This window comes from Aptenodytes forsteri, unplaced genomic scaffold (genome assembly GCF_000699145.1).
Source record: "Aptenodytes forsteri isolate BGI_AS27 unplaced genomic scaffold, ASM69914v1 Scaffold45, whole genome shotgun sequence".
NCBI lineage: Eukaryota > Metazoa > Chordata > Aves > Sphenisciformes > Spheniscidae > Aptenodytes > Aptenodytes forsteri.
This window is the reverse complement of record NW_008794458.1, coordinates 2,576,143-2,602,049: the sequence shown is the minus strand read 5'-3', so window position 1 is coordinate 2,602,049 and position 25,907 is coordinate 2,576,143. Positions and strand designations below refer to the sequence as shown.

The 25,907-nt window shown below is 36.5% G+C and overlaps 1 protein-coding gene across 1 annotated transcript in view; it reads left to right on the top strand.

Moving 5' to 3' along the window:
• The window catches only part of CCDC102B (coiled-coil domain containing 102B), an 80,131-nt gene that overhangs the window by 34,683 nt on the left and 19,541 nt on the right, over positions 1–25,907 (top strand). Inside the window, exon 4 of the mRNA XM_019475017.1 lies at positions 1,489–1,597. Coding sequence (XP_019330562.1) covers positions 1,489–1,597 — 109 coding nt within the window. The remainder of the gene's footprint in view (positions 1–1,488; positions 1,598–25,907) is intronic.

Genomic DNA, 25,907 nt, shown 5'->3' with positions numbered 1-25,907 from the left:
TACCTAGCAACAACTAAAACATCGGTGCGTTATCAACTTTGTTCTCATCCTAAATCCAAAACACTGTACCAGCTACTAGGAAGGAAATTAACTCTATCCCTGCCGAAACCAGGACACCTCAGAAGAGAAAATAACTATTGTTGCCTACAACAGTTTCTTTGATCGCCAGGATTAAAATTTTCTTTTCAACTATTTCAATATTTTTTTTTCTTTTCTGGTATAGTAGCCCTTCATCCCTCCATTTTCATAGAATTTATATAATGTAAAATTTTCATCTCCCGACATAATAGTACTTATGCAGTTCTACTGTTTTTTGGATTTTAGATTTCTTCAGCATCCTGACCTTATAGGCTTTATTCCTATATTGATGTTTATAGTCAATGGAATATTCCAGAATTTTAAGCTGTGATTTGATTTCATAGAAATGTTAGAAATATAATTTGAAAGCTTTTATTTGTAATTAAGAATTTTTTCTTTCACTTTTAATTAAGTTCCAAATGATATTTTGTTGCAAAATTGCAAATTATGCATGTGCATTACACAAATATAAAATGAAATTATGAAGGAATTTCATAAAATGAAATTATGAGAAGTTTATTCTTGTCTTTGGAACTTGGCTAATAGTGTTTCCTGTGAACACAGAAATGAATTTTTAATCAGTCTCAAAGACAAAAACATCAGTACTGCTTATGCTGCTGCTTCATTTTCCTTTCATTATTTCCTGAATGACTGAAAATATTTTAATTGGTTAGAAGAGGGGTAAAAGTAAATATCAAAAAGTTCATTGTTTCAGTAATACAGTACCTTTCTCCAAGGAATCATTGTCCATTCTTTGTGAATTGTGTATCCTAAAAATTTCTGAATGTAGCAATGGACTTTATGCTCAAATAGCATTCCAAAAGCAAATGCTTAATGAGGGTGTAGTACCTCTTAGCTAAGTAATCCATTTTCCTAAAATTCTTCTAGCATTTTCTTTCAAAAGCAATTATTTTTTGAAACATGAAAATACATATTTTAATAATTTTAATTTTTTTTTACATCTAAAATAGATCATCTTTGGTTTCAGTACTGTCTACATACTGTATATATTCAGCTGTATATGTGTTTAAAATAATCTTCTGTCTGTGCCCAACTAAAAGTGATACAGTACCTTTTCTCTGAGGATCTTCACTAACTCATCATGTATTAGGTGACCTGAATCACTAACTGAAGTCCATTTCCAAATTTTCTCTAGTTTATCCCAAAATTTTATTTCATCTAAAATTTTAATTCTATATTACTGGATTATTTTGTTCTCTTTAGCTATTATTTTTGGTAAATCTCTTGGAATTATTATATGATGATAGTATAGGTTTTTTAATAAAAATCAGATATACAGTTGACAAAGGCAGAAAAATATAACTCAAACTATGAAAAGGAAATTCAAAATAATTTGTCTGTTGTCAACTTCAAAAAGATGTAATGCTGACTTTTAAAATACTTTTTCAGAATGAATGTATTTCTGGAAAGAGAAATGGATAAGATAGAAAATGAATTATTTCTTTGGAAATGGAAATATGAAGAACTGAGACAAACCAAACTGGATAGCCTGAAACAGGTATGTTAGCAGTACATCGTTATCACATGGAGTAAGAAACAATATTGAGACTTCTGATTTCTTGTAACTAAGAGTAAAATCATATCTAGGGTTTATGAAAGTGATAAATGGTTGATTTATCAACTATTTATCCCTGTAGCCTGGGGGGAGGGACCTGCCGAGGGTGTGTGGAGAAGCCCAGCCCCGGCACAGCCACCATGTCCTGCCATGGTGGCACAGGTGCTGGGGAGCTGCGAGGGTGGCACTAGGGTAGCTCTGTAGTCTCACAGGAAGGGACCAGCCAGAAGAGGCAGGTGCTGGTGCCCCGTCTCCATGTGTGGTGAGGGTGGTGGCCCTGATGTACAGTGAGACGTGGTCAGGGTTCAGCTGGACTTGTGTTTGGACAGAAGGGGCCCATGCAGGGCAAGGGGGTGTGTGGGGAAGCCCCGCCACCATAAGGACATTGCTGCCAGGCTACCGAGTGGGCATGGTGGGGGTGGCAGCCTGGCAAGAAGGGGGGCGGCATCCTCAGAGGTGGTGGGGGCATCCCCAGATCCAGGCTGTGGCCAAGAGAGGTGAATCCTGGTTAGGGAGAGCTGAGTGCCCATTCAGGTGGCACTGTGGGAGAGCTGTGTAGCTGCCAGGTCCAGCACACAGGTCCCAGGCTGTATCTGTGGGGAACGGTGGCTTGTCCAGCAGTTTGCATGTGGGAGGGAAATGTGCTGACGGCAGCATGAGACACATCAACAACAGTAGTGGCACACCGTGGGACATGATCCTCAGCATGAGCTGGGGCTGCTGTTGCTGGCACAGTAGAGACCTTGGCTCAGAGATGCTAAGGGAGGATGCAGGTCCCCAGGCTTTGGGCTGCAGGCAGTGCCTGATACCTTCCCTTGAGGTTGGGGCAGGGGAAAGGGGTGTCCATGCCTACAAGAGGTGTACGTTGATTGAGGAAATGTGTTGCCCCTTTTGAGCTGCAGGAGGAAGTGAGCAGGCTGGGCAGGCTCAGGGAAGGTAAGGAGGAGATTAACAGGATCTTCACAGGGTCCCCAGAGGTAAGAGTCTGACCCACACAGGAGGGGCAGCCAGAGACCACAATCAGTTGAGAGGTAAATAGAGTCCCATAACAGGAAGGCTGGAAACTTATGATCTCCAGCAAGTGGAGGATGGCTCTTTTTCCACGTGCGGATCTGCAGTTGCAGAATAGGTTCAAAAGTCTGGTAGCAGGGTAGGAGAAGAAAGCCATGACTGGGGAGGCATCAGAGCCAGCTTTAACCTGAACTGTGCATTAACATCAGGAGGAAGCAGTGAGTGGTAGTAGTAGGAGACTCCCTCCTGTGGGGAGAGAAACCCCTGTGTCCCCTCTTGCCTTTTTGAGCGTTCTATGGCTTGCTGTGGGCTTGGATCCAGAACATTGCAGAGAGATTGCCAAGGTCTGTCCAGTCCTTAGACTACTCCTGTTCCCTGCTGCTCATCCACATGGGCACCAGCTCAGGGCATACTGGGAATGGCCACACAGCTCTGGGGTTGAGGTCGTGGAGACTCAGGTGTTGACTCCTTGATCCAACAATCTGACCAACCTAATGAGGAGAGCTTTGAACTACGAATGGTGGGGGTGGCAGATTACAGACCACAGTAAAGTGAAGAAGTGGTGCTCAGGAGTGGAAAATTCAGGATGTGGGTTGATAAGAGCAAGAAAGACTTCAGGAATGATAAAACAAGGTGAAGGGACACCTGCCTCAAGTGTTGGTACAGAAATGCACGCATCCTGGGAAACAAGCAGGAAGAATTAGAGCTGTATGGGGTTACAGAACTATGATATTGTTGGAGCAATTAAGATACTGTGCCATGTTCATGCAACTGGAGTACTGTGAAGGACTTCAGGAAAGACTGGCAAGGAAGGGCTGGGGGGATGGAAGTTGCCCTCAGATCTATAAACAGCTCAGATGTTTTGAGCTCTCCTGCAGGATGGATGATAGTCAGACTTGTGGCTCAGGATCAGAGGAGAGGCCAGTAAGGGTGACATTGTGGTGGGAGTTTGTTACAGGCCACCTTGATGAAGCAAATAAAGTGTTTAAAGAACTCAAGTCTCTGAGTTGTAGACCTTGCTTTTCATGGGGGACTTACTGTACAACTGCTAGAAAGACAACATGGCTGCTGTAAAGAGATTTTTGGAGGGTTTCAGGAATAATTTCTTGCTGTAGGTATTAAATGGACCAACCAGTGGAATGGCATAGCTGGATCTGTTGTTGACTAATTTGAAGGAAACTAGCTGGGCATGTGATGATGAATAATTTCTTTGTCTGTAGTAACTTTGAAATAGTGGTGTTCGTGGTCCTGAAGGAAGTGAGAAAAGCAAGTAGCAGAGTAGAGACCCTGAACCTAAGGAAAGCAGGATGTTGGCTTAGTCAGGGAACTGTTGGGTAGGATCCCATGGGAGGCAGCTCTGACTGGTAAACAAAGGAGTTCACTAAAGCTGGCAGGTCTTGAAGTACAGGATCTTCCAAGTGCAACAAAGGTTTGCCCTAATTCTCAGGAGAAAAGGTAAATGTGTCAGGAGACTGATTTAGCTTAGCAGGGAACTCTTGGTGGAGGTCTGATGCCAGAAAGCAATGTAATTTTATAAAGGAGATCAGCCTTCAAAGGAGTAATTTAAGAACATTGCCTGGTTATGTAGGAATGGTGTTAGGAAAGAAGTGCTCATTTCAATCCAAGTTCTTGAGTAGAATAATAAGAAATATTTGTGTTGCAGCTTTCAGGATTTATCTTTCAGAACAATGGGTTGAGGACCTCTTAGATCCAACAAAACTCAAAATATGTATCTATATAACTAAATATAGATAGAGAATTTAAGATTTCCTATAAACTTAACATCTCAGATTTTGAATAATCCAGGAAAATTAATTATCTTTCTTTTCATGTTTTGGAAAAGATTGCAAGCAGTCTGTTAAATTCCAAGTTCTAGTTACAAGGTGGTGCATATGTAAATGGAATTTCCTTCATAGATGAACATCCACAGCATCTATATAACTAAATATAGATAGAGAATTTAAGATTTCCTATAAACTTAACATCTCAGATTTTGAATAATCCAGGAAAATTAATTATCTTTCTTTTCATGTTTTGGAAAAGATTGCAAGCAGTCTGTTAAATTCCAAGTTCTAGTTACAAGGTGGTGCATATGTAAATGGAATTTCCTTCATAGATGTACATCCACAGCAACAAATTTAACATCTATCTGTCATACCTGAGTTCCTTTAGATTTCAGTTCTTTATTTTCTGCCTGCGCATTAAGTAGGATTTTAGCTTGTCATACTTCTGCACAACAGAGGAAGTCTAGTTTTAGTTAATTGTTTTACTTAAGAAAAGTAGTCTTTATGTTTTATGGCACTGTCAGCAGGAATAGAACAAAAAGAGGTAAAAACTTTCTGAGAATTAGTTGGAGATTGATAGATTCCAATTTTTGTATATGTGCATGCATATACATATATATATGTGTTCCTGTTTTCTTCTTGGGAACATACTGAATTGCTTTAATTGCTAACAGGAGGTGATATTTTGAGCATTCTGTTTGTCTTCTGAGATTTATAAGACTTATACATGTAGTTTTTAAATTATAGGAAAACTTTGGTCTTGATGAATCTGACTAATGTGAATTAAATTACTTACATTTGTGGGTTTTTTTGTAAGTGAAAATTCTTCCTTTATTGAAAAAAAAAATCTTGTGTGTTGGCGATATGTGTGTGAATGTCACTTACTATATATTACTGTTGAGAACTGGATGCTGGAACACCATACAAGGTTTTTGACAGTGAAAAATTTGAAAGTGAAATAAAGGAAAGTGTAGACACGTACTAGGCTAAGCATGGAATCTGATTTGTAGACACACTTGCAATATTAAATCACAAAGGAATTTCTAGATTAATAACAGATTAATCATTACCTCTGGATTATTTTCATGTCCTTAACTAAGAGTTTTTGGTTTCAGTCATGCATAAATTAATCTGCTATTTCCTTTGGTAGATCACCTGACAGTCCCACTGGGAATGTGGAAAAAAAAATCTTGGTTTACAAGTGACAATGCCACTGCAAATTAAACCATTTTTAGGAATGGCTAGCTCTGCTAGTCTTTTGGAAGTTTGAGAGGTTTTGTGTAATGTTAGAAACATCACAGCTGCCAAGTTTTGAGTATTAGTGCTCCCAGTAACCAATTATTTTCTGTGAAAAGATGAGTATTCACTCACCTTGGAACAAACTAAATATGAAAAGCCTTGGTGATCTTGATAATCATCTTTTTTTAAAAAATTATGCATTCTGCATCAATTTGGAAATTGTAAAAAAGTTTTCAATGCATTGAGTTAACTAAAAAAAGTAGTAAAGTGGCAATTTATGTTTGTAGTAACTACAAGCATTATATATAGCTTTGTGTGACACTAGCATTGAACTTGTCCTGTTTGGGGTCATAAATTAGATCATTTTAACAAATACAACAGGAAGTTGCATTTAGTGTTGAAATTGATAATTTCTTTTTCTGTTATAAAAATTCTGTTCTCCCATTAAATAGTAAAATAAGAAGTTAAGATTAACACTTACAAGCTTATTCAAATCTTGATTGATGTTTGACAGCACTCAGTTTCTTTATTTGCAAGCAGTCAAATGTCATCTGTTTTTACAGCACACGATTTTGTCTGTTTCTCTAAGGACACTCAGAAGTCCTTATTCATTTAGCTTTCTCTGGCCTTTCCTAATTTCAAGTATTCTTTCATTATAACAGTTTCAAACCAAGTCCTAATTGGCTATTCTTAAAGATTACCTCCTCACTACAGATTAGGGCTTAAATTTTACCTTACTTGGCTGACTAGATAGTGAAAATTGTCTTGGCTTTCTTTAGAGAGCTAGTGAACTAAGACTTTATGTCCATCAAATATTTTTCCAGGGAGAAAGGAAGTGGAGTGTCCCTTCGTTACATTTTGTGTTTATTGCAGGAAAAATGTATTGTACTATCTGGAGCCTATCTTACAAATTCTTGTGAATTTGTGGCCTAACAATGTTATCGGTATGAGTTAAATACATTTGGGGCTTTTGAAGAGACCTATTTATGGGCTTGTTGCACAATATTCAGTCCATAAGATCACATCTTAAACTAAGATTTATGTGTCTACATTTCTTAGCTGTCAAAAACACTTTGTATGTACTGTCTAGCTAATAAGCTTCAGTTCTACTTCTAGAAGAGCTTGCAGCTCTTAGTGGGATACTAAATCAATTAATATTTCTTCTGCTTTGCTTTCCACATATATTACAAATAACCTACTAACAACCATAAAACACTTTGTTATTCTTAAAAAGGGGGAAGCAATTGCTCACTATAAAATCATGCTCACATTAGTGTTGTGTTTGCACGAGAATCCACAGAAGGGCAAAGATCAAGTCTGTAAAACCATTGAATAAATAAAGCGTGTTGACATTAGGTATATTTGTTTTTAAAGTAATATTTGTAGGAAAAACTAAGAATCTTTAAGTTCTCTGAAGAACACGAAAATTTTGACATCAATGACATTGCTAGTTGAATGTCCCCGGAAATAGGCTATCCGATTTTGTCCGATACAGCTTAGTTTACAGATCAATTAACTAACCTTACAGTCTGAAAGACACAAAAAGTGTATCTGAGTCTGATTAGTTAGGTCTTTGGAGTCTTCATAAAACAGATCAAATCCTTGGTGTGATGCCCTGATGTTTGTAAACACAGAATTATAGTTAGCAAGACTTAAAGTTTTAGGTTTTAGAATGCTCATTTAATCTTATAACATGCACAATAAAACGTTCTTGTTTACACTCTCTGCAAGTCTTCCTCAACATTTTATATCTGTCTTTATTATTTCTGAAGGACATGCTTTTCTGGTGGTTTAAAAGTTAAATAAGATGGAATATTTACAAAGCAATTTTGCATTATACTGAAAACAGTGGAAAAAATGCATATACTGCTATATTCCACTGGTGTGCACTGTCGACTTACAAATGCCACTATAGGCAGTGACTTCTGTGTTGTTTAAAATAATTTTCTGCTAGCTGAAGTACAGAATGTGCCCTTACTCTACATTGTCTAGTGTGTTGGTAATTAATGAGGGAAATTCATATTCCAGTTTGTGGGGATATGAGGCAAAAATTACACTAATTGGTACTTAAAGCCTATTGGAATGTCAGTATCAAAAGAAGTATCCTTAGATGAAAAGAATCACAGGCTAAATTAGCATTTTGTATCTTAGGCAGAGACATTTCTGTTCTTCCTTTTTTTGGCGCAGAGTTGAAGGTAAGTCACTAGCGCTGTTGATTTTGCACTAGAGCCAAAGCAATATCTTTAAACATCTTTTAAAACAAACGTTTTCTGTTCTCTCTCTCAGTATATGGATGTTTTACACTGTATATTATGGCAATCTATGTATTGTTACTTAGATGCATCACTTTCTTTAAGAGAACGGTAACAGTTCCCTACCTGTTGTTCCCCAGGTGGAGGAAACTCCACTGAGGCAAGTGAGGCTTCTGGATAAATCAAGTCTTCTACTTTCACTGTAGACATTTAAAGGCTGTTTAAAATGGAACAGCCTTTTTGGAGACTCAGGTGGTTAACAGCTAGTTCTTGTTAAAGATTCTGCATTATTTCTACCTTTTCCAGAATTCTTTATTCTGCAATTACCTTATAGTGTGAAAATGCTGCAGAGCTGCTTACCTATAATTGCTATTTTCATTCACTTAGTATATACATGAATTAGACATAGTGATACTCTGATAATCTTACAGGAAATTTAGATATACGTAGTAAGACCATCTATTTTGTCCCATACTCTTTGCCTGACCCCAAAAATGCCTTCTGATTGTCCCCTGAATCCTGCAGAAAACATAATTATTATCGGATATAAAACAGTAGTCTTATGGCTATATTGGCTACTGTAAATTGTTCTGCTTAATTCTTACCTAAGATGCACAGAAATATTGCATACTGTGTATAGCTATCATAGGAATAAAACCATGTCCCAAAATATAAATCTGTGATGATTTTATATACTACAGAATAGCCAGTAGTCTGTTTGAGTGAGGTAAAGGATTCTTTATAAAATTTGATATCCGAATCCTCAAGGCTGAGTTTTAAAATATCATTAGGCAATTTTCTGAGAACAATGTCTGAATTATTTGAGAACTCAAATGACTATAGAGTGGGAACTCAGTGCAGTTAATTTTTCCGTGGTAAAATCTCATTATTTTTAGACTAGATCTAGAATTTGGAATGTTCCTTACTGGGCTCAGTCCTTCATTTGTTTGAGAGGCTGGTGTGATTTTCAGACTGAGTGAAATGGGATGATGGTGTTACCACACATATAACTCGTGGTTTGATAAAAGTACTCAAAAAATTACTTTAGATATACACATTTCCTTTTCCTGCCTAAATTACAATACCTTACAGGTAGTTTGAGAGTAAGGAAACAATTCTGGAGCGTTGCTAAAGCAAGGATTCTTGTAGACCCTTAACTATTCTTTCCATTGTTTTCATAAATCAGGTACCAGTTCATATTTAGTGTTATCTCTAGAAATTATGTACTTAATGTGAAGTTTTTCCTGGTCCAACATAAAGTATAATTTGTGATGGTGCATAACATCAAGGTTCCATTTGATTGCCTATTTCCCTACAAATGTAATTTGGAAAGTGCTGGTAAAATCTACTGTTTCACTGACCTTTTTTTCTTTCCCTATACTGGCTTCTAACAAGATATTTCATTGAGTTGTACTTGCCAATATTTCCTGGATCTTCATTACATGTTTGGCAATGAAAATACAGACCAAGACCAGGATGTTTTTATTTAAGGGCATTCTGTTACAACTGAAAGATGAAAACTCATACTTATTTCTGTGAAGAAATGTGTTTAGAAGAAGCATATGTGTGCATACTGAAACATATCTGTGCATACTGATTTTCTGTGAAAGGAATACCATGCCAAAGCTGCATCATTTGTAGAAGTTTGTTTTGCCTGTTGGTCTGCCACCTGGTGAGGAAATGTTTTGAAGATGAGGAAGGAATATGCACACACACACACATATATATATATATGTGTGTGTGTGTGTGTGTGTGTTTGTGTGTTTATATACATGAAGCAATCTTTGTCCTAGGGGTTAGCATTACATTTTTAACAAAAACAGGTTTTCATAGCTTAGACTGAGAAGTCCAAAACAACGTATTAGTGTGGTCAGCTCACCATATGGTTCTGTATCAGAGATTATTTTTTTGCAGTGTATAATTGCGCTAGTTTCAGCTGGGATAGAGTTAATTTTCTTCCTAGTAGCTGGTACAGTGCTGTGTTTTGGATTTAGCATGAGAATAATGTGATAACACACTGATGTTTTAGCTGTTGCTAAGCAGTGTTTATACTAAGTCAAGGACTTTTCAGCTTCCCATACTCTGCCAGCGAAGAGGTGCACAAGAAGCTGGGAGGGAGTATAGCCAGGAAAGCTGGCCTGAACTGGCCAAAGGGGTATTTCATACCATCTGACGTCATGCTCAGTATATAAGCTGGGGGGAGTTGGCCAGGGAGCAGCGACCGCTGCTTGGGGACTGTCTGGGAATCGGTCTGCAGGTGGTGAGCAATTGCATCATATGTCACTTGCTTTGTATATTTTACTATTATTATTATTATTATTACTGCTACTACTATTTTACTTTATTTTATTTCAATTATTAAACTGTTCTTTTCTCACTTGTGCTCTTCCGATTCTCTCCCCTATCCCACCGGGAAGGGGGGAGTGAGTGAGCGGCTGCGTGGCGCTCAGTTGCCGGCTGAGGTTAAACCACGACAATAGTTTAAAAAGAAAAAAAAAATATTAAATATGTTTAAATACCCTGAATTTGCATTTCAGGATTATATTTCATTCTTGCTTAAGTAAATATTTCTGTTAGTAGGCTTGCTTATTATTCTTTCACATAAAATCAACTTGGGCTAAAATAAGCAGTTTCTTTTTAAAAAAACCCACACTGATGAATTAAATGCAACAACTGGTAGAATGTACAAAATTGAATTTGATGTCTGAGATAATAAAGACATTGAATTAAAGATATAAGTATTTTGTACTTAATGATGTAGTTGCTTTTTGTCTATCCTTATCCAGATAAGGATAGCAATGTGTCACTTAAAAAATAAAAATATAATTTAGGGGGAGGTTTGATTGGAAAAATAACCTTAGCTCATTCTCTTTCTTAGTTTTTGAAAATAAAATGCCCCCACCCCCACCCCCCAACCTAACCCTGTCACCTTGCAAGCTCTTGTCATAATGCTAATAAGAAATGCATAAGTGGTACTTTATTCATCCAGGATCTAACACCTTTGTACTTATGAACAGTTTCCATTGTGGACTCAGCAGGACTGTTGGGAATCACTGCCTATGTTGAGTCACAAGTCTATGCAAGCCATGAAGGCTTGTGAAATCCATTGCTATGTAGTAATCTAGAGTTTCAGGTTTGCTCTATGGTAAATGGATTAAGTAATTTTTTTGCGTGCCTTTGAAGGAAAACACATGAAGAACTGGAATGAATTTTCTTGGTTTTAAAGGATCTTGTCACATTCCATGAAATAAAGAAGGTGCTTAAACATTTAGTGTTAGAATTAATGTAGCTTCATGCCTGCCATCTAGGATACAGTTATATTCATACAACTTTCAGGTTGATTAGGTAATTTTGCTTCTTAACTAATGCATATAAAGTCATACTTGCTGTTTCATTGTGGCTGCCGAAATGGATTTTTCTTTTTGACTCAGCTATAACATATACAAGAGAGCTGTATTGCTTCTGGAACAAGGTAGTACTTCTTTTTGCTTTTTGACTCAGCTATAACATATACAAGAGAGCTGTATTGCTTCTGGAAGTACTTTTATCGCTTTCTTTTAACTATTTAATGTGTAATAGGAATTTTCCTCTTTGGTCTTCATGCTTAAAGAGAACTGTCTGGCACTGAAGTAAGTGCCTCTGCACTGAAGCATTAAATTTTCAGTTTACTTTCAAACAAAGGATTCAATCTTAGAAAAAAATGAGTGTTTTGTTTGGATACAGTTAAAAACTTTCCTTGTTTACATCAGCAGAGTACTGCATATTTCTTTGAGCAACAACATGAGTGATATCCTGAAGTCAATGAGAAATCTGCTGATGTCAATGGACTTTGGATCAGTTCGTAATTTAAACTGTGTAGTAACAGGTGATTAAAAACTGTGCCAGCAGATTCTTCAGGGACTTTTGTAACTTCAAAATACCAAGATAATGTGTTATTGTAGGTATGGTTCAGATAAAACAGAAGAGGTGTTATGTAAACCATACTGAAAACAGTAGAACTATTTCTACAGGCACTTGCCACCAGACCACTGAGCTATAGAAATTATCTTATGTAATTGCTTATCTAGATTAAGTGACTAAAGCTCTATATTTCAGGTTCATATTCTGTGGAGGTAATGTTCTGTACCATATTTATCTGAAGTCTAAACAACACAACACTTTAAAATTTATTTGAACAAAGTCAGCTCCTGCATTTCTTGAATCATGTTGAACTTTCAGTTTGGAAGAGGAAATAAGCTTAAATACTGTTTTAATCTGTCCCTTCTAGCATAGGCTGTTGTTTAAGGAGAAAGCTCACTGCACCAGAACATGGCAACTTTTGGAATCTGGTGTATAGTACAAATTACCTGCACTTTAAGTAATGTTGGTGTAATAGTCTGGTATTCATCTAGCACTTTGATGCAGTCTTGATTTTCCTGAAAATTTAGTATTATGTCCAGTCAGGCTTGCAAATTTTCATTAAGTATGTTGGTATGGACTGTTTTGCCTACAGGAAAGTAATGATTACAAATTCTAGTGTGATTTCACACTATTTAGTATTCTAGTGATCTAAGATGTATTTATTTTTAGAGATCTACAATTACAGCAAACATCCTATTCCCAGCACCACTTAACTATTAATTTGAAAAGTCAACAAACTTCATCTGTAAGATAAGTGATCTTGCATAGTTCCTGACTTAAATGTAGAGTACTTTGTTGCTGTTGGTTTTGATGTATTGTTGGTATGATTCATTAGCAGTTACATCGAAAAATGTACTGTAAACTGAGATAATTTTACTTAGTATTTTCTTCTCCTGTCTATCAATTAAGATTCTTGTTACATCTTTAATATTATTAATTTAATAATTTCTAATAAATTGGGTTGAACAGTGTTCTGATCTGCAGCACATTGTACTGATACAGTCTAGGAAATTCTTGAGACTGATGACCATTGGAACTTGCTTTGAGTGCTTCCAATCATGCTGACCACTATTGATTTACTGTTTTATTACAGTTCCTAATTTATCTGTACATTTTGCTCAATAAAGCAATATAAAGTCAGGATGGAAGTTTGGCTAAGAAATCGGTTGGAAACAGAGAGGTGTTGACAGTCTGTATGGCAAATAAACCCTTTAAAAATAAAAAAAATAAAGAGAGAGAGATTACCCATTGCATTGTTTACTTCTGTTTTCTGGTGATTTTCTGCATGTCTACATTCATCTTTTTGTGACAAATCCCTGTATTTTTTGAGTAAGGGTTATCATTTTCCTTTTACAGTGCTTATTAGAATGGTTCATGGCTTATTCTAGTCCCTGAATTAGTTACTAATAATAACTAATAGCGTTACTAAACACACAGCAATAGATAACTACTTGAAGCAAAGTGAGGTAGGCTGTTATTGTCTGCACTACAATTAAGTTTGCATGCTTTTTATCTGTAAAAATCCCAATTTTTTAAATTCCCTTTTGGTAAATTATAGAAAAATTATCATTGTTCTGAGAGTTAAGACTAAATATTTAATCAGTCATCCTTTTCCATAGAACAGAAGCTTATTTTTGCTTCCAATACAGTCTGTACATGTATTTCTACTCATGGGTATACAAACTGACAAATCTATTCTTTATCTTGATGTTGGAAAAGATTTGCATTAGTCAGTCTCAGCTCTCTAAAGGGTTAGTCTGTGTTCCTTATTTTGGGAAGAACTTTGTGTTAGATCTGGGAAGGAAAAAAATCCCCAAAGCCACACACACCCCCAATCCCCTCCCCCTGATAACAGCACTAGTAAAAGAAGTAAACTAACTTCAGATCATAAAAACTCTTAAACTGGGTAACTTCAGTTTGCCATTACAACAAAACTTAGATTAAAAGGGAAATAAGCAGATTTTAATAAAAGGTTTCAAGTGTCATTTAAAAAAAAATGTTCTCAGCAGAGGCCTATTATACCTTCTTTTGAAATATAAACCAAAATGTCTAGTATTGAACCTTTAAGCACACTGGGGGATGAGTAAGCAGTCCTTTTTTTTTTTTTTTTTTTTCTTTAAAGCTAAAAAGAAACTGAGACAAATTAAGGGATGAAAGCTCATGCTTTGCTTCAGATCTTTTTGGTTAAGAATGCTCCAAACCAGCTGCCCTTTGAGATTTCAAATTAAATTAGGAGAAATAATTGCTATAATCCCTGTGCCTAAAAAAATCTTTGCCATTTACTTAGGTTTTTTAACACAGTTTGTTTAATCTATTACCACTGTCACCCCTGCTGTGCTCTGTCATAATCCAATCAACTGCAAGAAAAGCATGCTACTGTTTGTAAAGCAAACAAAGAACACCCTTTTGGTGTGAATGTTGAGAGCTCCAGTTTTCCCTTGCTCAGTAGTGAAAAATAAAGATTAAAGTGTGATTTCTTTTTTTTTAAAGAAATTAATTTCAGATACATGTCCTAGATCAGTTGATTGTTAGTTAATACGGGAATTTTTATTTGTTACCTGGATTTACTTGTTTACCCTGGATTAAGAATTCAGCCTCTCCATGCATAGTAGCAAAAGCAACTATGCACTTGGTAGCATATTGGCGTTCTGATTCTCCAGATGAGTGATGGCTTGTCAAGTTTTGAGAGTTTTGGTTGACGTGTGTCCCTTATAAATTTCAAGCAATGTTCTCCAAGGGATTAACTGAAATGTGAATTGTTTTCTTGACTGAGATTAGAGAACTGAGAGATTAGAGTAACACTTTAAATTCACCTAAAGAACTGTATAATGTTCATTTAGATTAATGTTGGTTGGAACTATAATTATTATGTTCAGCTTTAGGCAAAAAAGGAAATGCAGTTTGAGAATTAAGTCATATTAATCCCATCTCAAATATCACTTGCATTTAGGAATATAACAAATAGGCATGTTGTACATGCCATTTTTCTGTAAGGTCATGTTTATCTAGGCACTAATATTTTGCTAAACATAACAAAAAATTAATAACTTGAAGAACTTGCAGTAAAAAAAATGTAACAAACAGATGCCCACTACATTCAAAGGAGTTTAGAATCAGTCTCTGTTTCTAATTATGGTAAGCAAATCTGAGCGTTTTTGTCATTATTCAAAAAAGTAACCTTCAAGTCAAAGGCTACTTAAAGGATGCCTAATATTAAAGCTATGAGTATATAGTTACTGAATTCTGTTGGAACCAAGGCTTCGACTGGTTTCTGCAGTCAGGAATTACTCTGAGGGTCACTCTCTTCAGATTTGTACAAGGAGGAATGAAAAGTGTTTGACTTATGAACAATTTCAAAGAACTGGGAAACCTTTAGAAGTGGCTAGTATGACGAAGAAGTAGGCTAGAATGGATCCCAAGTAGAAAGTTAATATTGGATAGCCTGAAAGACCATAGCAAAAGGGGATTTTCTTAAGACATGTAGTAAATTTGCAGGGTCAAATTACTGAAGTAAGCTAGTGTAGCAACTTTTTGGCATAGCCGAGTAAGGCCAATATGACCTTTGATGTACTTCTTGGTACATTTTATAGCACAAGCATTACTTTTAAAATACAGCAAATCCATAGAAATAGGAGGGCAGCATACCTGAACAGTGTCTAAAATAGAAACAGAGCAGGTGAGGTTGCAAGTGATACTGACAGAAGTTCTGGAGGTGAGGTTCTTTGTCCCAGTCTGAGCCAGAAGCTTGGGTTAGGGTTGAGCAAAAGAGAAAGCTTAGAGGTGCTGTTGGAGTGGGGCTGGAGCTGGGCAGCCAAAGGAAAGTTAGGACAGCTGAAAGATCTGTACTGCAAGGGCCTTTGTGGTGTGAGCCAGAGGTGGGAGTCTTAGTCCCTGTCAGAACTGGAAAATAAGATTCAGGTTGAGCAAAAGAGAAAGCCTAGTAATGTTGTTGGTGTTGAGGCATGGTGAAGAAAAAAGTAGAGCATATTAAATAAAATTTGGATATGAGTCAGCAATATGCCCTTGCAGCAAAGAATTGTAAAGGTATCGTGGGCTGTATTAGGAGGAGTGTTGCCAGCAGGTCAAGCAAACTGATCCTTCCCCTCTACTCAGCTCTAGTGAGGCCACACCTGGGGTGCTGGGTCCAGTTCTAGGCTCCCCAGTACAGGAGAGACATGGACATACTGGAGAGAGTTCAGCGAAGGGTCACAAAGATGATGAAGGGACTGGAGCATCTTCTGCCTGAGGAAGGGCTGAGAGAGCTGGGACTGTTTAGCCTGGAGAAAATAAGGCTCAGGGGGATCTTATAAATGTTTGTAAATACCTGAAGGGAAGGTGTAGAGAAGATGGAGCCAGGCTCTTTTCAGTGGTGCCCAGTGACAGGACCAGAGGCAATGGGCACAAACTGAAACACAGGAGGCTCCCTCTGAACATCAGGAAACATTTTTATACTGTGAGGGTGACCGAGCACTGGCACAGATTGCCCAGAGAAGTTGCTGAGTCTCCCACCTTGGAGATACTCAAAAGCCATCTGGACATGGTCCTAGGCAACCAGCTCTGGGAGGTGCGGCTTGAGTCAGGGGGTTTAGACCAGATGACCTCCAGAGGTCCCTTCCAAACTCAACCATTCTGTGATTCTAGGATACTATTTGCAGAATGAAAAGGAGACAGGGAATTGCTATTGGTAAGGTATCCTCTACTTTTTCTTCAAGTCATAAAACCTTTCAGTACATCTACTGTTGCCCATAACGTAATATAGCTATAAGATCAATTGATGTGTCTGCATAAAATTATATGTGTATGTATGGGTTTGGTACATATAAAATGAGACAATATGAGTATTTTGTTCTAAAAACAACAGTATAAATTTTAAAGGAACAAATTCCGTGATGGACCATTTATTATTGTTTGTTTTTGTTTTTGTTTTTTTTTTCCTGTAGGTAAATAGGTCTCACTTATCACATTCATCTTATGGGGAAAGGGAGGAAAATTTCAGGATGTTTCCCAGTGTCTTAATAGATAGGATATTTGTAATGGAGAGATATTATTAAATCAGCTTAAAAAAAGTAAAACATTATGGCAAATTTGTCAAAATATAGGAGGAACAGAACTCAGACATCCTGCAGAGATTTCTTATCTTTTTTCTAATTTAGAAATCTAGATTTTCATTTTTCTTGTGGGGACATTCTTTCTATCTAAGATGCAGCAAACAGCAAGCAGCAAACCTCCAAGTCACATCAGCAGATGGGTGTCCCTATTCCCCTCAGCAGGGATTCTCCTATTGCTATTATTCACCGCTTCCTTCTAGTGATCCTGAGTGGCTCAGGCTCACCCACCAGAGAGGCTTCTCATCAACAGCAAGGGCAGTGAACCTGTTCTGAAAGTGCAAGTTATCTGGTGGGACATGAACCTTCTTCCTAGTGTGAGAAGTCACCAGCTTCCAGCCTTCATCATCATGGAAGTTTCCACTTTCCAGCTTCATAAGCATAGGCTTTTCCTGCCCCTCCCCTACAGCTGAAGGTTTGGGCTCTCGAAGCTGTGAGGTCTCAGAGAAGATCTGGTCCATTTGTTTCTCATCATCTCTGATGCTGTGCGGCCTGGTGACCTCTTCCCACAGCTCTTTCACAGGGAAGAACAACCTCTTGACAAGTGCATACCTACTGCAGGCTTGGAGACCATGTGCCCAACAAGAGGCTCAGGGGACTCCCTGCAGCCTGACACTTGCAGAGCTGCATCCTCCCTCTGAAGCTCTGTCTGAGTCCAAGAGTCTGATAGTGAAGGGACAGTTATTCAGTGGCTCTTTATGTGGCAGCAGCAGGTACCCACAAGTTCCTCAGAGGGTTCCCGTGAATCCCCCAACAATCCCTGACAAAGTGCCCAGAAACTCCGGAAGAGACTTAAACCAGAATACTTTCAACTTCAACCTGGAGAATGTACTCACAGTGATTATTTCATCTAGGTTACTTGGAAATTCAGTCAATATCAATATTGATGTTAAAATTCAGGAATGGTTCTTACACAAATATTTTATTTTGAGGTATGCAAATATATGGCCTGCTACCTTTTTGACTGCAAACAGGCATAAAATATGAGAGCTCTCCAACCAGGAATGGTGATAAAATATTGAAATATTTATGTTAACAGATAAAAGACAAAGCTGCACCGAGAATGACCACTGAGATGAGGCAGATATTCTGTTTTATTTTGCAAGGTGGATGAAGATGTTCATGTTCAGTTTTTATTATTTTTATTATTTTCACTAATTACATTTGCATATAGAAAATATATTAGTGCTCATAATAATAAAGTGTACTTTTTTAATATATATGTGATCAAGGAATCAGTTTTGTCTGTGACTTCTTTCAGCTGAAACACACCTTGCTGATAAGAAAAATGACAAATATTTGTGTGGACTGGTAATGGTAATGATGAGGTTTACATCTTGAACTACAGAATGCTGAGTTCTGTTCTGAAACATAATGAAGTACATGGTTCATTTTCCATGTGCATTAGTAACTTAGTTGATCAGGACATATTGATATGTTTGATATACTGCCTGGCTATAAAAATGAATAAAGTATTTATGTATTTGTTCACTTTACACCATGGGTGAAAGCCCCTCAGTTTCCAAGACAGCCTACAAATGGTTTACCATTTGGCTTATATCTCAGTAGAACTGTTTTCTTATGTAAGAAGACTTCATTCTTCAGTATTCTTGTCTGGAAAAATTCTTTAATGTTATGTAGCTATTAAAATGTGTGTCATCATCCTATTTCCCCTGGATACTTTCATTAAAATAAAGGACATGAGATGTGTGATTTTTCCACGTAGTGTGAATATGAAAGCTAATTTCAGTATTTCAAGAATACATCCCTTTTATCAGATTTTTTTTTTTTTTTAATGTGAGAAAGCAGACCAAACAAAAACATCGAATGGGAACCTCTGTTGTTTGGTGGTCTTTTTATTTATTTATTTGTTTTGTTTTTAATTTAATTTATGATTGATATCTCCTTTTGATACCAGTTGGTCTTCTGGAAAGCTGATTTTCATATTAGGTTGGGCTAAGTACACAGGTGCTTTGTATAAATTCTTTGTCAGTCTGTAGCTTCTGATTATGTACAAAGAATTGGCAGCAGCACTTCATAAAGCTTATTTACTTCAGAAAAAAAGTGTATTATTGTTGCCATAAAATATCCCATCTCTCCACCTCCCTCCCCCATTTGAAAAATGATTTCTGTTGATACCACTGTTTCGCATACAGTTTGTTGCTATACTGGTCACCAGCTATTAGAGAAAGACTGAAGAGAGACAATCAGAATTACAAGCATCCTGAATCCTTGTGGCAGAATTTATTATTTATTTATTTATTTATTTATCGATTGATTGATTCCTAAAAAGGAGTAACTTATTTCAGGACTATAAATCAAATCAGACTCTCATAAGTAGGGCTGTAGAATTAAAGACCACAGCTTTATGGGGCTACTGTCTCTTGAAGAGACTGTAGATGCTTTTCAGTGGACCTAGTTTTGTTAAGGCTCATTGGGTTTAGCTGCAAAATGAAATATACTTGTAGCAAGCATCTTAATCATTAATTGTAATAATTTAAACACTGCAGTGTTTTGGCTATGTAAGATGTATTTTCAGTTTCTGATAGGAGACCTTTCAGTCAATCTGGTTACCACCAAGTTTTGGGCACTGGCAAGTATTGTTATTGTAGACCCGTTTTTGCCCTGAAGATAGCACAAGTGCAGAATTCTTTCTCCTGCAGGTGTAACTAAGGCAGATATTTTGTCTTTTAATTTCATTTGATAGACCTAGATTTCAGAAGAAACCCAACTACTTTCCTTCAGTTTTAAATCCTAACTCTAATCATCAGCTAGGTCATAGTTTACTTGACAGATTTACTGTTCTTCTCCATCAACAGTAAAATCTATCTCAGGGGCCAGTAGGGATACAGAATTTTTTATTTACTTAATGTTATACTGAATCAGGGGGAATCTGAGATAGTAGAGCTCTAAGGGGGATCATGTAATTAATTATGTAAATATGAAAATAGACATTATGTGGGAGAAGAGGCAGCTAAAATAGCACAAGATGTATCAGAAAAAAAATAATCATACTCTTATTTGTTTTTAAATATCCCTTCAAACATTCATGCTTTTTTGGCAAGCCTACAAGAATGGCTACTTGACAGAATTGACCTTACATCTTATGGTTCTCAGATATTTTATTTATATTCTGTGTTTGTATATCTTTATTCTAACAGTCCTTTCTAGTTCTAACTGGTTTCTTCGATATTTTTTGTGATAGCTTGTTATTCACCTGTGAAAACGTGAACTAAGTAAGCAGTACTGTACAACTTGGTAGACACTGACAGTTTGGATATTCCTCTAGTCTCAATCTTTTTATGAATTGTGATTACAGTGAAGAAGGCTAGCATACAGCAAGAAGATTTCTGTATTTGTTTAGTCATCTTCCTCATTTTTTCCAGCTGAAAAATGTAAATATCTCTTTTGTTTAAAATAAGATAAAACATAAAAACACTTCATAATTTTACAGTAAAAATGAGTGTGTGATGTGTTGGTGTTCTCTTTACTGATCTCAACAGTTTAGATAGGTAAAAGTAGGTACTCTGAACTTTTTAATTATTTTCAGATAATGGTGAAAGTAGAATATTGGACAGGCACTGTGGCTAATTTTCTCTGATACTCATTGACAGACAAAACTTTTTCCTTGAATGCATAGTAGATTCTTCTGAACAGCAGGTGGTTGATGTTAAACAATTCTTCATGTGAATTCACTGATTTAAGGGGAGCTCCACCAGATGCCTTACAATCCATCCAGATGCTATGTTTGAGACATGATTGCAGCAAACAACAATCTGAAATATCAGGACTATGATGTGCTAATAAACATGTTAATGTGGACTGTTAAAGCTGCATTAAGGATTATTTAAGATGGACACCGTCCCTAGTTTTTCAGTGAAGATGTTAATGTTTATTTAGTTTAATGTAATACATAGTCCATATCAACTTGAAATTAAAACAAACTCATAAAAGCAGTGCCAGAATCAACATATAAAGAAAGATCTGTGAGATCAAGGGTAATTTTCCCCCCCATCTCACTCACAGCATTTTCCTTTTCTTGAACTTATTTATGCCTCTCTGCATATATTATTCATGATTGTTGTAAAGTTTCAGCCATTAAGTTTTTTTATGTATCTATGGACAACTTATATTCCTGCATAAATCACTTGTGATAAATTAGTCACACACACAAAATAATTTTCTCTGTGTGCAGGTGGGGAAGAGGAAAATAAATGCCAGTAAATCAGCAACTTTTCTTTTACTGTCACAATAGTGCAATGATATCAGTTTGCAGCAGACAAATGTTTGAGTAGTACCAGAAGCAAGAAATATTTGATTACTAAACATGCTGGAGCTCAGATACATGCATTGTTATGAATATAAACATTCATTAAAATGTTCAATTTGTTGCAAGGCTTGGTATCTCAAGATATTGTCAGGAATAAGCACATTTATCACGCTTTCAGTATAGTTTCTGAGGGACTAAGTGGTGTTCTTGGCAGACTTGCTCACAATAAGAAAAAAAGCAGAGGAAATTTATTTTTTCCTATATTGAATATTGAAGTACTTGTCAAATAAAAAGGTAGCCAACATGTGTCTTCCCTTTCCTGTGGAAGGAGTGCTATGGATTCTGGTAGTCTTTGATTACTACTTTTAGATGAAAAAGGAAAAGAACTCTAGAAACAGTCACATACGCTGTAAATAACTGCCTAGTGTCACACATGGTGAGTAATAGTTTTGCTTGCCAGCAAGAATCACACCTCTGCACAGCAGTGCTGGGTTTGGAAGCAGGCAAGCTGATGGGTTTCCTTTCAGACCTAGGAGCTTTTGCAGTTGTCACCAAGCTCTTACAGACTTCTAGCAGTAGAAATCTCAAAACAAATAAAATAAATTAAAAAACTACACCCCACCCCCCACCCCCCAATAAAATAAAGGGTATATTGCAGGTAATGAAGATTCTTGAAAGTATTTTCTATCTGCTTGGACATGGGTGTCTTGCTTATGTGAAGTCTGTCTTCCTTTTACACTTTTCCCAAACGGAGATACGCAATGAGATGGAACCACTGTCATCTTCCAAGTTCTGTAGACACTTCTGACCTAAAACCGAAAGGAATTTCAGAGAATCAGATTCAGCCATCAAACTGATCTCTTCTGCTTGTATATAATATCTCTTTGAAGATGCTTCTGCCTGTATCAGGTTTTTCCTGATCTTCCAGTACAGACATTTTTTTTTCTTCCAGTTGAGTTGAGAGAGTATCTAACAGTTTGATACCATTCCTTTTAGACCATTGATAAAAGAGCTTCAGACCCAGTATTATAACTATGTTACCAATTGTAATGGTGTTTCACAATGCACTTGTAATGAAGAAATGTGACGCTTCCACTTGATGGTAGACCCCTCAGGCAGAGCTTGTTTTTTAATTTATTTGATTCAATCTACCAAGGTGCCATATTCAAGGAAATTGCACTTTTGCTCTTCTTTCTAGCAACTGCAACAAATTCAATACTTTAGAAGTTGACGACATCTCATAAATAAACAAAACTACCACTGTGGAATGGCAGATTCTCTGTCCTTGCATTTTTTGTCAATGTGCAATAACTTGGAAGACGGTTGGCAAAAATTACACAACTATTGAGTTCTTGGCTCTGGCTTTGAAAAAGTCATTGGATATGACTTTTTTTTGAGAGATAGTATTCCTGTCTGAGTTACAAAAAAGGAACGTTTGCTTCAGAAACAAAGAGCTTTCTTGTGCTTATTTTTTATAAGTAACTGTGGGGACGAGATCTGTAAGAGTCAAATTCACTAATTTCTTTACAAAGCTGTATAGTTATTTCAATAGATTTTCTTTTTTAGGGGGGGTGACATGATCAAACTCTGGCTCATTTAACTTTCAGTTCAATCTGTCTTTTGCTTTTTAAGTTTGTAGAATAATTTGTAGTGTAGATGAGTGGAAATTACTTCCATGCACAATATAGTGAGGATATCAAGAATCTTGAAAATGTGTATTCATTCATATTGCTGTAAAACCCAAAAAAGCCCTGTGCAGTCATTTAAAGCACACAAAAGCATATTGTTTTTAAATTTTCATTTTTGATCTGTGCAAACTGAAACAGATGTTTTACAGTTATTTGAATGAGGCTGCCAGAGGTTTCTTTTTATTAGTTTAAACAGCAGTTCTTGCCTCTCTGGGTCACAAGTCTGTAGGCCATATCTGGCTTGCCTGTAGATTATTAGTATGAAGACAGATAGCATTAGAAGTTAAAGTTTTGGTGTGGTTGACTAAGGTTCAGATTATAAATAAATAAATAAAACTCTTCTGGTTTTGAGTCAATCCTGCTGTGGAAAAGGCCTTGCATGTAACGTGAAGTATCTTTTATGGATAACTTTTATTTAAGATGTTTGGATAATCTTCTCAGAAAATGTTGTTAAAAAGTGCCAGTTTTGTAAAAGAAAAAACTTTTGCAGAGAGAATTTCTAGTTGAATTAGCATTTTTTATTTCTGATATCATTGTCATTCAGATCAAATCAAAACTACAGCTTTTTACCATAATGATTGTCTTCTGTCCATCTCTATTTTAAATGCTTCCTTTAGAAAGCTGGGGATCATAACTCCCTAAGTACACTTTCCTAATTTTTCCCAAGTTTTATAGGAAGCTAACAAAACTTTGTGCTAAAACCAAACAAAAATTGCTGCTTTCTTAATCTCCCTTGCTCCTGAGGGGTGTGTGGAAAATTTTCTGTTTTCCATCTGAAATCATATTGACCATTATGTCTCCTCTTCGTCATCCTTTTTTTTTTTTCTGTCAGTACTCCCATTAAAAATGGGTAGGCAGCTAATTGTTGTCGTCCATCCTAATCCATCTTGCCTTGACTGAAGGGAAGGAGAAAAATCTTGTTTCAATAAAACTTTTTGAGCCTCAACCACTGTTATGTTGCCTTAAACTGAACTACAGCATTAAGATTTTCCTGCTAATGAACTGTACCAGGAGGAGTTACTTTTTCTGTGCCTGTTTTTCTCAGGGCCTCTGTCTTTTATATTAGTCATAAAATGGTGTAGGTTAGCTCTAAGACATAATTATCCAGTTTCAAAAGGTCAGTACACTGTACTTCATTTCTACCATTCACCTTAGCAATTATCCACTTCACTGACAGTACTTTGACCTCACTCTATGCTTCCACCATTATTCTGGTCTTCCTATTGAAAAGTAAAATTCAGTGCAAGTTTGTGGAGACATTTTCTGGAGAGAAAATATTCACATGTAAATGGAAAACGTAACATCCTGAGTTTTTTTCACATGTAACATTGAGTTGCAAATTTTCTCTTTCACTTGTTGCTTTCAATTCCTTTATAAATAAGAATCTGTAGTTCCACCCAAGAGCATATAAAATACTTATTTTCTGTACACATATGACATTGTATATTTTACGTGGAAAAAAAACCACTGAAATTCTTTTCAGTGTAGATGTGAGATATGTATCACTGCTATTCAGTCAATTTGCATTTTTTAATTTAAGTTTCAGTAATAAATTTCAAAATGAAAAATAAATATTACTGTTCCTGTGAAATGTTTTTGCATGAAGAGTGAAAAGAGACAGTAGACTTTAAGGCAGCAATAGATTAATTTAAAGGCTGTATTTTTTTTCATGTAATGAAGAAGGAAAAAGAAAATTTAAAAAATGCCAGGTTCCCTTTAAAGAAACACAGGAACATGTCTATGCGTACACACGTATACATACGTGTATGTACTTTATATACACATATATACTCACAGAAATTTAATTTACTTGTTTCAAAGCAGCTAACGCTTTTTGAACATTTGCCTTGTGTTGCATTTTCAATAGCATCTGGCTCAACTTCCTTGCTGAGAAAAGTTCCTCTAGCTGCTTTCCTCATCTTGCTGTATTAGGTCTCGCAACACTTGTTTTCTCTGGCTGCATAGTGGAAAGGAAAGCAGGTCTGCACAAATTACTTGCACAATGGATGAGGTGATTTTCAGCCTTTTGAAACTGTGTAGCATGGAGTAGATCAAAAGATCCCAGGGGTGCATTCAAGCTCAGTGAGGGGGAACGTGTCCCTCACAGAGCAGCTCTAGTTGTACAGTTATGAAACAGTCTACAAAGCCCTTCAGCATACGTAGCTACTCTTTTTTTTTTTTTCTTCCCCCTTTTTTTTTTTAAGTGAGAAAGTTACTTTTTCTAGAGGCAGGGAACTCATAATTGGAAAATAAGGTTTGTGGGTTTTTTCAATTGAAAAACAAACAACATTCCAAATCTTGTTTCTAGAGGGAAACAAATCCCTGAAGCTTGTCTTGTTTTGTTTTGTTTTGCTTTGTTTTAATGAGAGGAATACATTCTCAAAAATCTGAGTTAACACCTAGCATTGCCTTTAGTCATTGAATTTAATCTTTTCCGGAAGCTAAAGCACCAAGTCATAAACAGACCCTTCTTACAACATCTCAAAGGGGTTTGAGCAGACTTGGATGTGTTCTAAAAGACCATAACCCTGCAAGATTTTGTGCACAAAATTACAATGAAGAGATCATGAAATACTTAATTTTGCTTGTTCTTCCTAACTTAATTCCAGACCTGATTTTTTGCTTCGCTTTAGTCTCCCTACTCATTTTGGAAGAATGACATGAATGATAGAGAAGCATCTTCCCAAAGTGTTTAAGTTTATATGTTTTATATGAAAGTACCTTCACCTCTTACTTAAAAATACAACTCATAGAATCATAGAATCATTTAGGTTGGAAAAGTCCTCTAAGATCATCGAGTCCAACCGTCAACCTAGCACTGCCAAGTCCACCACTAAACCATGTCCCTAAGTGCCACATCTACACAACTTTTAAATACTTCCAGGGATGGGGACTCAACCACTTTCCCTGGGCAGCCTGGTCCAATGCTTGACAACCCTGTCGGTGAAGAAATTTTTCCTAATATCCAATCTAAACCTCCCCTGACACAACTTGAGGCCATTTC